General features: G+C 36.4%; 1 protein-coding gene across 4 annotated transcripts in view; it reads left to right on the top strand.

The window, feature by feature from the left end:
• ca10a (carbonic anhydrase Xa) overlaps positions 1 to 12648 on the top strand; it is a 261443-nt gene that overhangs the window by 220015 nt on the left and 28780 nt on the right. For all 4 annotated transcript variants that reach the window (XM_067489008.1, XM_067489007.1, XM_067489006.1 and 1 more), the window contains one exon: positions 2738 to 2923. In XM_067489008.1, coding sequence (XP_067345109.1) covers positions 2738 to 2923 — 186 coding nt within the window. The remainder of the gene's footprint in view (positions 1 to 2737; positions 2924 to 12648) is intronic.

Genomic DNA, 12648 nt, shown 5'->3' with positions numbered 1-12648 from the left:
GCCCTCAGGATTGTTCCTGCATAAGCTCTGTTGATGATACAGGCAGAATGAGGCAAACTTTCATTCATAATACACCAACAGCCCTCAGTAATCATAATTTCACAACTACAGGTTTACAAAGAAACCCCAACATTATGTTTGTATAATAGGAAACTTACAGTAAAAAATGTTTTGGGATCAGTGCATGTTATTTTGTACCAAGATATATGATATCAACCCTTTCTTATCAGGACTTTGTATGAGGACCCAAGAGGCAACACTGGGAGAGGGATGTGGGAATGTTGTACATTTATTTTTGACAAAAACATGGGATGAATGATAAATGTAAACAGAGGCTAGTGAAAGCAAAAAGACTAACTAAGCACATCAACCAGGGAACTTAACAAGGAAATCTGAACACAACATATAACAGAGAGCTAGGGCTATGAAACTAAAAATCACTCCAAAAACACCTAGAGCAAATGCAAACTTGGGCTAGAATAAAATACAAATTATTACAGAGCAAGTCTGGCTAATGAAAAAAACAGAGCTCCCAAAAAAACAAAAACCTAACCAAACCTCAGACCAAAACAAGATAACAGAAGTGCAACGAACAAAAGTCAGGAGTCCAAAAAAAACACGAGACAGGGAAAACAGGGTGTGGCATGAATAACAAAGATAAAACAAGCCGGGGAAACTTGGAGATAGGGTGTTGCACAGATAACAAAGACAATTACTTGAAAGTGAATCAAGGGCAGAGCTGGGTTTTTAAACGGCAGGGGAACAGGTCAAAACAATTGTGACTGTTGATGATTGGTAAACTAGAGAAATTAACTGGGGACAGGAAGTGGAGAAAAAGGGGGACAAAATAAAAGTCCAGGGCAGGAAGTTAGTATGAGGGTGAGATCATGGCATTTCTCCTTAAAATTTAGTTTATATGCTGCTAATACATGATTATAAATCTAAGGCTGAAAATTGATCACATTTTTAAATTGTAATTAATGGCAGGCTGTCCCTAGTTAATGGTGATTTATTGCAAATGAATCATGTTTTACCTGCTCTGGATTTGTTGTACACTATGCATGCAAAATAAATGTAAGATTAAATAAAAAATGTCAAATTTTACATGAAATTACCCCAAATAAAGTCTTTCAATTCAATTCAATTCAATTCAATTCAATTCAATTCAATTCAATTCAATTCAACTTTATTTATATAGCGCCAATTCACAACAAAGTCATCTCAGGGCACTTTACAGAATAAAGTCAAGATTATAAAGATATATAAAGAGAACCCAACAGTTCCCCTTTGAGCAAGCCATAGGCAACAGTGGAGAGGAAAAACTCCCTTTAATGGAAGAAACCTCCAGCAGAACCAGGCTCAGGGTGGACGGCCATCTGCCTCGACTGGTTGGGGTGAGTGGAAAGTGAAGAGAGAAAAGAACGGAGCAACAAAAAGCAACAACAATTACAACAATTACAATTGTATTGTAATTACAATTACATTTTTGTAACTTTACTATTATCTGTTCCTAGGTTCTTTTTCACGCAAACTTGCAGTGAATATAATACAAATATTATACAAATGATTCTCACTGTTTTTATTCTATTACCATAAAAATTAAGTAGTCACAGGGGGTTATGTATTTTACAGCGCTCATTCATGGTTATTACAAAGAAACTACCAGTGTTTCCAGGTAATTAGTGTAGCTCTTAGTGCTTAGCTTCCAAATTATTGTTAATGTCATTTTGGCTGCCGTTTACCTTTATCCAGTGTTTATACTCAGTTATTAGTTTTTTTACTTTATACTTAGTTATTACTTGGTACTTTACATGATATTAATTACATGTTGATTTAAAATGTATATTCTTAGAGATTAAAATAATTTTTATGTTATTTCTAGGGATCACCATAGGTACTTTTGACCTATAGCTCATTTATCTATTGCTAACAGACTTTATGTTTACTGACTTTGCAATTCTACAATTCTGAGCATTTATCATTTCCCTGCACTATTTAACAACCTGCACAAAGACTCACTTTAACTATGTACAGTAGGCCACAGGTTGGTTGCACACAAGCAAATGTTGCCTTTGCCTGTTTGCTTTATTTTGTTCTGTAAAAACTGTTAGTGGAGCTCCTTTGTGAACCAACTCAAGTAAGGCAGCTTGATCTGTTTCAAAGCAAGACTGGTAGTCTGTCCATAGTGTGAAATCACAGTGACAAACATGAGAGTTCAGCATGAAAGCAATATGTGCAGATCGCAAGAAACTGTCAAGAAGGCTAAATGTAGAATGGTTGGAGATCATCTAATTGCGATGGCAAAATGTATGTGCTTTGAACGGTGTGTGCGCAAGGTTTTGTCTTCATTCATCAGGAAGTGAAAAGGAGTTCAAATCAAGACATGTTGTGCTATATCTATTCCAGAGGTTTCTCATTAAAAAAAGTCACTGCAATATGATCTTCGCACAGTCTCTTCCCACCATGATATTACAATGCCCAAACCTCTTTTTCATCCTGTTACTATGCCATTTTAACTGTCATATGAGATGCACCAGTTGCCAATTAGTCATGATACTGGTGATACAGGTGATGTATGTTTATCACCTCTTTGACACAAGAGACACATATTGTAGATGATTCAATGTTAAAGGATTCAATGCTGGTCATTAGTGAGACCTGTTTGAATAGAAAATATGATGCTTGGCATATGACCGAATTTTTGTGTCATTAAGTGTCTTTATCTGTTTGCCCTAAGGTGGGAGGGACGATGTACAACACAGGCCGCCATGTTTCTCTCCGCCTGGACAAAGAGCATCTGGTTAACATTTCTGGAGGGCCAATGACGTACAGCCATCGACTGGAGGAGATCCGGCTACACTTCGGCAGTGAAGATGGCCAGGGGTCTGAACACCTGCTGAACGGACAGGCTTTCTCTGGAGAGGTGAGAGTGTGGGGGTGAACAGGAGAGGTCTTCAATGGAAAATCACAATAAAATCAAAAACAAAAACAATAGCTGTGCACATTAGACCAGTGAGGACCTGTGTTTAGAGCTCAGTAGAGAGGTCAGACATGCTGTACAAACATGTCAAGGTAAATATGAAGGTACTTTTGATATTAAATGCACATATTTGTATGGATACACCAAAATGCTTTTTCACTGTACCTTGAATTGAACTTACAGTATATATATTAAAATAATATATATTATTTTAAATAGTAGCCGTACAGACAGACACATACTCAGCCAGCCTGTTTTAGGCCTCCAGTCATTAGGACTAATACTCACTCACTTTTTTGCTCTGTCAACTCTTGTTCACTGTATGTTCACTAGTTGCTAACTGTGCTTCTACTGTTAGGTTTAAAACAGGGAGCACAACAAGTGTATCAATGTTGTGCTGAACCCAGCACAGTAAATCTGTGTGTCACACTGAAAAGGCAAAACAACTAGCTTCAAATGCAGTGCTTAGAGATGTCAGTTTACAGTATAATAATCTAAGAAAAACTAAGCATAAAATATTCAAAAGAGCACCTTGAAATTATTTACAATAATTTGTTGGGTTTGTTCCTAATGAGGAATCAGCTTTAGGCTAGGAATGCTGTTGTCTGCAATATGTAACAAAGAAATGCTTTTGTAAGGGAAGCAGTCAGTTGCAAGTCCTACCTGAACAGTTTTTAGATTTAGCACCTGGATGGTTGGATGTTCGAGTTCCCTGGATTTTGATATCAAAATACTCTTAAAAAGCAACTTCTAGCGACTGCAACCTTGCAGACAAACATGTCAGTCCACAGGGTTAACTGCACTTGGGGATGTTAGCTAACAACATTCTCTGGAAGTAGTTTGAGGAGAAGTTAAATTAAACTTCATATCAGCCACATCTAATCAAAACAAATTGGCTCGGCATTCACTTGTACTGTATCGTATTTTCACAATTTTAGCTGTTTTATTTTTGTATTGAATTATGGCACATGTGTCTTAAGATAAGTATTGGACCATTTGAGATGGAGAGATTCACGGCACTAGTTTTCAGAGGTGTTCCTGAGCCAGTGCAATGATTTTCACCATGGTATTATGTCCATGTTTATTGCAGTGCTGCCTAAGGGCCCAAAGATCACAGCCATTAAATATCGGTTTTCAGCTGTGCGAACAGAGATTTCTCTGAAATCTTTATGTATCATACATGATGAAATCCCCAAATTATTTGCAATGTTACTTTCAGAAACATTATTTTCAACAACTGGAGAATAAGTAGAATTAGAAAACTCACTCTACTTCTGAAAGACTTCCTATTTAATCCAATCATGATAATGATCTGTTCCCAATCATCTTCATTAGTTTGTGAGATGTTCCCTCAGGTGTTGATTTAGAAGCCTATAATATAACCTTTACATTCTTTTGTTGCCCTTGTCCCAACATGTCATTAGCAATGAATTACTAAGGACAAAATGTTTAAAAACATAATCATTGATTTTTCAGTTTAACATTTTATATGTTGGCTTCGGACTATTTACAATGAAAAATAAGTTGGAAATGATTTGTCAATCATTGCTATCTCTTTTTATATTTTACACAGCTGATACCAGCTTCATTACATTGCACTTAAATCTATTCTGTCTAAAACATAAAAAAACTTATTTTCTGCATTTGCAACTCATGAAATGTAAACATTTTTCTGATAGGACTTCTTTTTGATGTTTTCTCCTTGACTTAGATTTTTACTTGCCTTGTACCTCACTTGTAAGTCGCTTTGGATAAAAGCGTCTGCTAAATGACTAAATGTAAAATCTAAATGTACATATTTAATTTTTAGTCCATTTAGAGAAGGAATTTTGAAAAATTCTTACACATCTGCACGAGTTTCTCCCAGTCTACAGAGTTTTCATGTGATGATAGCATTAGAGGAACAGACCTGTAGATGACAGTTAAGCATTTAAACACACTGGGTTAAATTTTTGACCACTGAAACAATTAGCGTCCCTGGCTGTGATTTTTTCAACAAAATCATGAATCACTAACGCTATTGCATTCCAGTTGCCGCCATTAAATGAATAACCAATTTGTGTGGCAACAAAATAATTGCAGGCTCGACAGGCTCATTTATTATAATTAATGATAATCATTTATCCTCTCTCAAACTCTGAGAGCTGATATTCAAATCATAATAAAACTGTGTTTACAGTGTCCTTCAGGGTGCCCAAGCCTGGAAGGATGCACAAAAACACACACATTAGTGCAAATCAAGGCTCCTCCTAGGGCACCATGTTTCACCCTTTCTTTTAGTCACTGAACATTTCTGACAAAATTACCCTCCGATATCTAGATTGTGATGTCAAAGTGTTCCTACATTGCACAAAACTTTGCTAAGAGCCGAAGTTAAAAAGATGGTGTTGGCAGAATAAAATCTCCTCTGAGGATGGGGGCATCTATTCAATAAATAACCACATGTATGTTTTGATTGTGCAATATAAAGGGCCAGGGGTGATGGGAATGATTAAGCTCCTGTAAAAAGTCCAATAGTCCACCTCTGCTGCTGACTGCCCTGGGTTGTGGTTATAACAAAAAGCAAAACCTTTAGCATAAGGAGAGCTGACTGAATTCTGTGCAGATATAACGAGTGAATAAGGCACCATTATCAGTCCTTTATTAAGTTAATTAAAGTTAACACTTAAATGTCATAATTGTGTGGCATATTACTTGTATTTAATTGGAGCATGTGTTTAGTGCAAACGTGTTTATTGTATATACCTGTATATTTAAATTCTGTCCATAATAATATGTAGAACTTTGCATTGTCCAACTTCTGCAGCTGCAGAAATAAAAATTACAGAGTGATTAGTTATTTCTACATCTGTAAATTGTGTTTGGTATTTTATATACTGAAAAAAATTTTAAAAAACACTATTTCACACAAACTACTATTTCTGCTACTACTTTTACTTTTGAAAAAAACGCAGAATGGATTCAGTGGAAGATTCTTTTAGTCAACATGGGCATCAATGGCCCTTGGGTACAAGAACCTGTTATCGGTTCACTGATTTTCCTCCCTTGGACCAGTTTTGGTGGGTATTAAACCATGGCAGGCCAAGGACAGGAGCTGCAGTTTCCCACAGTTGCTACAAGCCCAAATTCGAGGAAAATACATGAGAAGGCATCACTGTCCTTAGTAGGATCTGGATCATTCTTATTGTGAACCAATATGAAATTGACTATTATGACAAAAAGGGCATTAAAACTACAGAAAATATGAATAAGTTATAGTAGTTATAGTTATTTAAAAAAGGTTTAATTGTGTGTTTAGTTTAGGATATGAGATGGAGCTCAGAATAGTAATACTCATTTATTGGGCTTTATAATAAAAGTGTTCATCAACATAGAACAAAACACCTTTTGTAGAAGTGTAGAATACTTTTGCAGAAGTATTGTTCAAACAATAAACACTCAACACAATAACTACATTTGGTTTTAGTCTTTGGTTTTACTTGGGAAGACTGAATTTGTTGTTCAATATAAAGATTAGAGCTCTTTCCATGGGAAAAAAGTAACCCAATTTCAATTTGAAAAAAAGAGGGAAAACCAATCAGAGGCATTTCACAAACATTGGGCAAACCGATACAACATCTTGAAACATCCTGGGAAAAAAGGAACCACGGGTGAGCTAAGCAACACGGAATGGGTCAGGCCAAGGAGACAACAACAGCATTTGTCTTAGGACTTCAGCAACTGTGTTGTTTTTAAGGTGCTCTATAAATAAAAGTGGATCGGAGTGGACAACCTCCACAGAACAGGGGTAACAATCCACCATTTGAATAAGACTTAATGAGGAGAAATTAAAAGCCCATTCAACAAGATACAATCCTCTCATCAGAAGTAAGAATTAGAAAGCCAGGTTTATGTGTCTATACTTATTTTTCCTTTAGCAGAGTAACTGGTGGTGCTGCTCAAATGGCCTGATAATTGTAGCTAAGGTAGAGCTGTAAAACCACAAGTAAAAGAAGGCCAGGAAAGGTTGCCAACACACTTTCTTTTCAACATCCCATTCCCCTTTACCATGCTCTCTTTGCTCAAACAACAGTTTGAGTGAAATGGCTAGTAGAAAACATCCTCATCCTCCACTGCCTCCCCCAGTAAATCCACTCCAGCCTTTCTATGAGCCAAAGCCGTGACTTCAAGGTCCAGTAACATGTTTTATAATCGAAAATGCAGAAATTTCTCCTGCTTTCTTTGCTTCTCTCTAGCTGCCTCTCGCCCCCATCTGCAGATGAGTGGTGGCTGTGCATGTCCTTGAAACGTGAACAAAGAGAAAAATGTTCAAACTTTTTAAAGCAAAGCATCCTTCTGAACTGGCAGCCTGTGGGAAAAGGGAGGTGGTGTGGGTATAGTGATGTGTCTGTGTGTGTGTGTGTGTGTGTGTGTGTGTGTGTGTGTAGGAGGGTGAATAAGTGCACTTTTCATCTTTAAATCACTCCTTTATATCTTCTGTCTCATGCAATTTTCCTTTACCTTCTATTTTGCCTGTGTGTGCATTTGTATGTGAGAGTGTGTGTTTCATTCAGTTTTTGTTTACTGCAAACCAAGTCCATAGTAATTAAGAGAGATAATCCTACAAAAAGCAAGACCAATTCATTTAGATTTGTGTTATACAATAAAGACATGGGGCTTAAAGTCTTTATTCTGACATCTATCTATTGATCTTAAACATAATCTCCCTGAAATTTACATCTAGACATTTTTAATAACATACACCACCTTTTGTATCAGATTACCCACATTCCTGATGAGCAACAGATTTGGAACATGTCACTGACAGGTGTTTCCTGTTACCCAAGTAAGTCTTCTGAGAATGATACAACAATTAATTGCTCCAAAAGCATCTGTTTGTGGCAGGAAGCACTTTCAATTGTAAATCTGAGAAAAGATGGCAAACAAGCAGAGGCATTCTGCATTTGGCCTTATTCACCAATATCCATCCATTATTTGTAACCACTTAACTTGTTAGGATCTCCAGGTCTCCAGTCTGTCTTAGGGCCAACTATGAGAGACATTCACAACTACAGGCAATTTAGTCTCACCAATAAACCTAACGTGCATGTCTTTGGACTGTGGGTGGAAAACAAGAGGAAACCCACGCTAGTACAAGGGGAACATGGAAACTCTACATAGAAAGGCTACAAATTACGCTGCAATGTTCTAGCGGTGAGGTGGCAGCGATAACCACAACACCGTGCTGCACTATTCGCCAATGTGTGCCTTTTTAAAAATTATTTTTAAGAAAAGTTAACGTCATAACGATTCATGACATGTTTTGAAACTGCAAAAACAAAAGAAATTGTTTGCACCTGTGCTCTTCAATTCAATTTCAATTCAGTTTTTTATATTATATGTCCAATTAAAAAAAAAATCATCAAGGAACTTCATCTAATAAAATAAACACAGGTTTTTAGAGAAAACGCAACATGAATTCTCATTCTCCTAATAAAGTCTAGTTCTGGGTTGTCTGATTTAGCATAGCCAAATATGCCCATAAAATAGCATGAGACCATGTGCACAAACAGAATACTCACACAGAAGCTGCAAACAAACATAGATGAAGTTAAGAATGATTTAAAAAAATCTAATGATGACTCCTTAAATGCTGCTGAAGTAAAGGCTCTGATGCCATAATCTAAAAGCTAAAAGGCTGATATACTTGGTAGCTTTAGTAGTGGATATTAAATAACTCACACACAAAAAAAATGTATAGAACATTTCTACTTGTTCAGTGAACACTGTACTCAGAGATCAGTACACAACTGATGAAGTCAAAAATGATTTTAAATTTCAGGAAATATAGAGATACTTGTCTTCTGGAGGACAAGCTTGCCCAGAGTTATCTGTTATCTATCTAGTTGTTTTGCACAAACATGTCTGCACTCAAACAAACTTAACAGACAAACATATCCGTGGCCTTTACTGTGTGTAGATTCTGTTCTTAAGAGTGAATGTACATCATGTCAGCCAAATTTCCATGTAAAAGATACAAAAACAACTGTTATAACTGATCAATAAATTTATACAGTAGAGTACAGTATTGTGTCTGAATGAGACAGAAGCTGCTGTCATACTGTATGGTGGCTGAGTGGCTGCTGCCAAACCAAACATTCCAGTACCTGGGGGATTCATTTATGGTGGAGGTGTCTGTGTGATGTGTTCAGCTTTGCTCCCATGGAACTGGTTCTAAGTCTGATCTGAAAATGAAACACCTTGCTCTTTTAATAAGTGCTAAAATATTCCAAAATGATTCCTCCACTGGGTTTCTTTGTCTTTGTGTTTATAGAGTCAGAGAAAACTTCATCCTACAGTATTATTCTTGGATTAAAAAAAAGAAAAAAGTCAGGTCAAACGTCTTTTGATTATGTTGTTTGAATTGAGATTGAAAGTACTTATGTAAATATTGTCTATCTAAATCAGACCAAACTCGATACAGCACGTGATGCATCAATCCAGTTAAATGTGGCAGTACAAGATAGCTGTGTTCTGTTGAGTACAAACTGCCTGTAAACTTTAGAAAATAGTAGATAGTAAAATGAACTCCATCGGTAGTTTTTAGACGGATTTCCTCTTCCAGGGAGTCACCGCTTTGTGTTCATTTCAGTCCAGTGTACAGGGTGGAAACAGGTTATCACAGGTATTAAAATCCTCTCTTTTTATTCTTTTTTCCAAAGTTATGTTTAAGTAAGGGAAAACATGTTTAAGAGGCACAGTGTGGCCATCTTGGCAGAAAATTGTAGATGCTTCTCTTGCTTTTTATCCAGTCAGTCACAGGGTATCAAAGAAATGTCACGGTAACACTAAACATCAAATCCCAAAGCTTGGGAGTTGTCAGAGGTAGATGTTAAAGGATCGTAAGGTTAGTTCAGATAATGGTGAAGGGAAAACAGACATTCATTCAGACATTCATTCATTCATTTCTCCCAGAATCTACTCCAGAGTCTTGGGATCCAATGATCAGCAAGTGACAGAAAGAGTTTCACAAAATGCTCAAAGATGAATTCACACACAAACACACATTTACTCACCCTATAACGAACAACAAGCACAGTACAAATGCTCTGCTGTGGTTCATCAAGGTTATATCAGTTAACATCCCTGCCCCTGTAAGTGTACAGAAACACTGTTCTAAAGGTTTATTGAGCAGAACAGAGCATTTATAACTCTGGCTGATGGAGTTTGCATCACGGCCAGGGAAGTATTATGGCAGGATGTTGGTAATGGGCGTTAGATAGATAGATAGATAGATAGATAGATAGATAGATAGATAGATAGATAGATAGATAGATAGATAGATAGATAGATAGATAGATAGATAGATAGATAGATAGATTCTTTATTTTCATTGCATCAGTGAATCTGGGGATAAAGGATTACTACAGTCAATTTATAAACTAACTGTATTTTCAATAATCCCATTACAGACACTAACAACATCAATACATTTCCTGAACTCATGTGTAGTGTCTGTCAATCTGAAACTTTAAGCATTAATTTATTCATCTGTGCTCTGTGACCTTTGTTACTTTTCAAAAACAATTATAATGTGTTTTGGCGGGAAAAAATGTGTCTGGCTCGTGTGTTTTTAATCATTTGTGGGATGTAATGGAGGTCTGTGGCACAGATGAAGAAGTTAATTCAGGGTAGATTAGTGTGGGTTTTGTTTTTTCGAAAATATGTTTAATTTAGAATTAATTTAATTTAATTTAGTTACAATAATCCTTCAGACATAAACTACATAATAAACATTTCTAAACCACCCCAGCCATGTTATTCAGCTGAAGGAATACAATATGTTACCTGTGCTAAAGCTACCATTAGTTAGCTTAGACCCCATTCAGAACCCATTGAAGTCTTTGTTGTCTGGCAGCAGGTTCTTGCCCTTAATTTCAGGATAATAGTCAAGTTTATAATTACAAAACTACTGTATTACTCTATTTAAGTTCCAGCCTCCAACCATGAAGAGCATACTGTAGGTGCAGTCGCAGGGTAAGAACATGCACTTCATTCTTTGTTTTCCATTTGCCTTCAGGCATTTAGAGCAGAGGCTTATTAATGCATAATGCTAATGTTATACTAATAGCTTTTAAAACTGCCTGATTGAGGACAGAGGGGAATCTGGGCTGTTTGTGAAGATGAAAATCTTAATCTAAATCTGAACAATTTTAGGTGAATAAAAATGTCATAGATATGTTTAAAATACATTCAATATTTATACAAATGAGACTAAAAGGGTCATAATTGCATCTCTTGAACAAAGAGAAACAGGACAAGCTGGTGGAGTCAGTTCATTGTTGGCTTACGTAGATTGTAGACACTGTAGGAAAAACACATGCTTTACAAAAGGCAGTGAAACCTTTTTAGTTTGCTGTAATTCTGCTCCAAACCTGAGAGCTGTGATCTTTTGAGGAGCTATCATTATTCAACAACAGCCACGAGTGAGCAAAAAGCGCTACAACCTGCCGTACGGCAGTAGAGAGCACTAATTTTGATTCTTTCATTTCCATTCACTCTTCACAAATATTCAGTCTGACTCTACTATATAATCTATGAAAAAAAAAGGAAGCAGTATAAAAAATATCTGTATGGTATCTATGCAGATTGAGTTATACCTAAGAAATTCAACAGGGAGTTGCCCTCTATAAACTGAAGAGGACAGCAGAGAGGATCCAGCTATATTTAATACAAATCATGTGAAGTGTTTGAGAAGGATTTGCCATGGGCAGATGTTCCAAATATTTTAACCAGCCATCAATCACAGACTGCTCATATGACCTCTTTCAAACACAGACCCATGGAAAATCACATTGAGCTAATATCACTGCTGCAAATTATCGGTCATAGAGCTTTGAATGGGGAAAAGCTTGCTCTGTTTTATTTTCTCTTCCCCTAATTATCATTAATCACTATTAAACAACACAGTCTGCCCACATCTGAAAAGCAGCATCCAAATTGTGGTGGATCTAAAATCACATCAGAACATCACTTCACGGCATGGCTTGCTCTAAACAACACAAACATGCAGGCATAAATATAAATGAAGGAATATAACTACATTTGGGATTATGTTCAATTACCAGTGCATTAGGATGAGTATTAACACAGATAACAGATAGAAAGATGATTTGTATTGCATTGGCAGTCAGTAAAGCACCTAAACAATAATCAGGTAGGTTGGTACAGCGCTGTGAAAAAGAAGCCTGATCCCCTCCTGATATTTCCTTTCTGTGTGTATCTCATACTAAACTGTTTCCGATCTAAAAATCTAACATAAAACAAAGATAAACTCAATAAACACAAAATATTTAGAAAAAGAAACAGATGATCAGTATTCACTCCCTAAGTTAATACAGTCAAAGAAATACCCAATTAAAATCTATCAGTCTTGGAAGTGTTACAAAGCTATTTCTAAGATTCAGGATTCTTTTTACAAATGAAGACGACTTGAAAGTGCTGACTATCCAAAACAAGCCGCATGATTGGCAACGTAAAAACTAACCCAGAAGAATATTAGCCTCGTGTGAATTCTGCCACAACAAACCTAGATAATCTTTAAACCTTTTATGAGAATATTCTATGAACTGATGAGTCCAAAGTTAAACTCTTTGGAAGACAGAGGTCCTTTTCATATCTGGTGTAAA

This window comes from Channa argus, chromosome 20 (assembly GCF_033026475.1).
Source record: "Channa argus isolate prfri chromosome 20, Channa argus male v1.0, whole genome shotgun sequence".
NCBI lineage: Eukaryota > Metazoa > Chordata > Actinopteri > Anabantiformes > Channidae > Channa > Channa argus.
The sequence above is the reverse complement of the archived record's forward strand: the minus strand, read 5'-3'. Positions and strand labels throughout refer to the sequence as shown.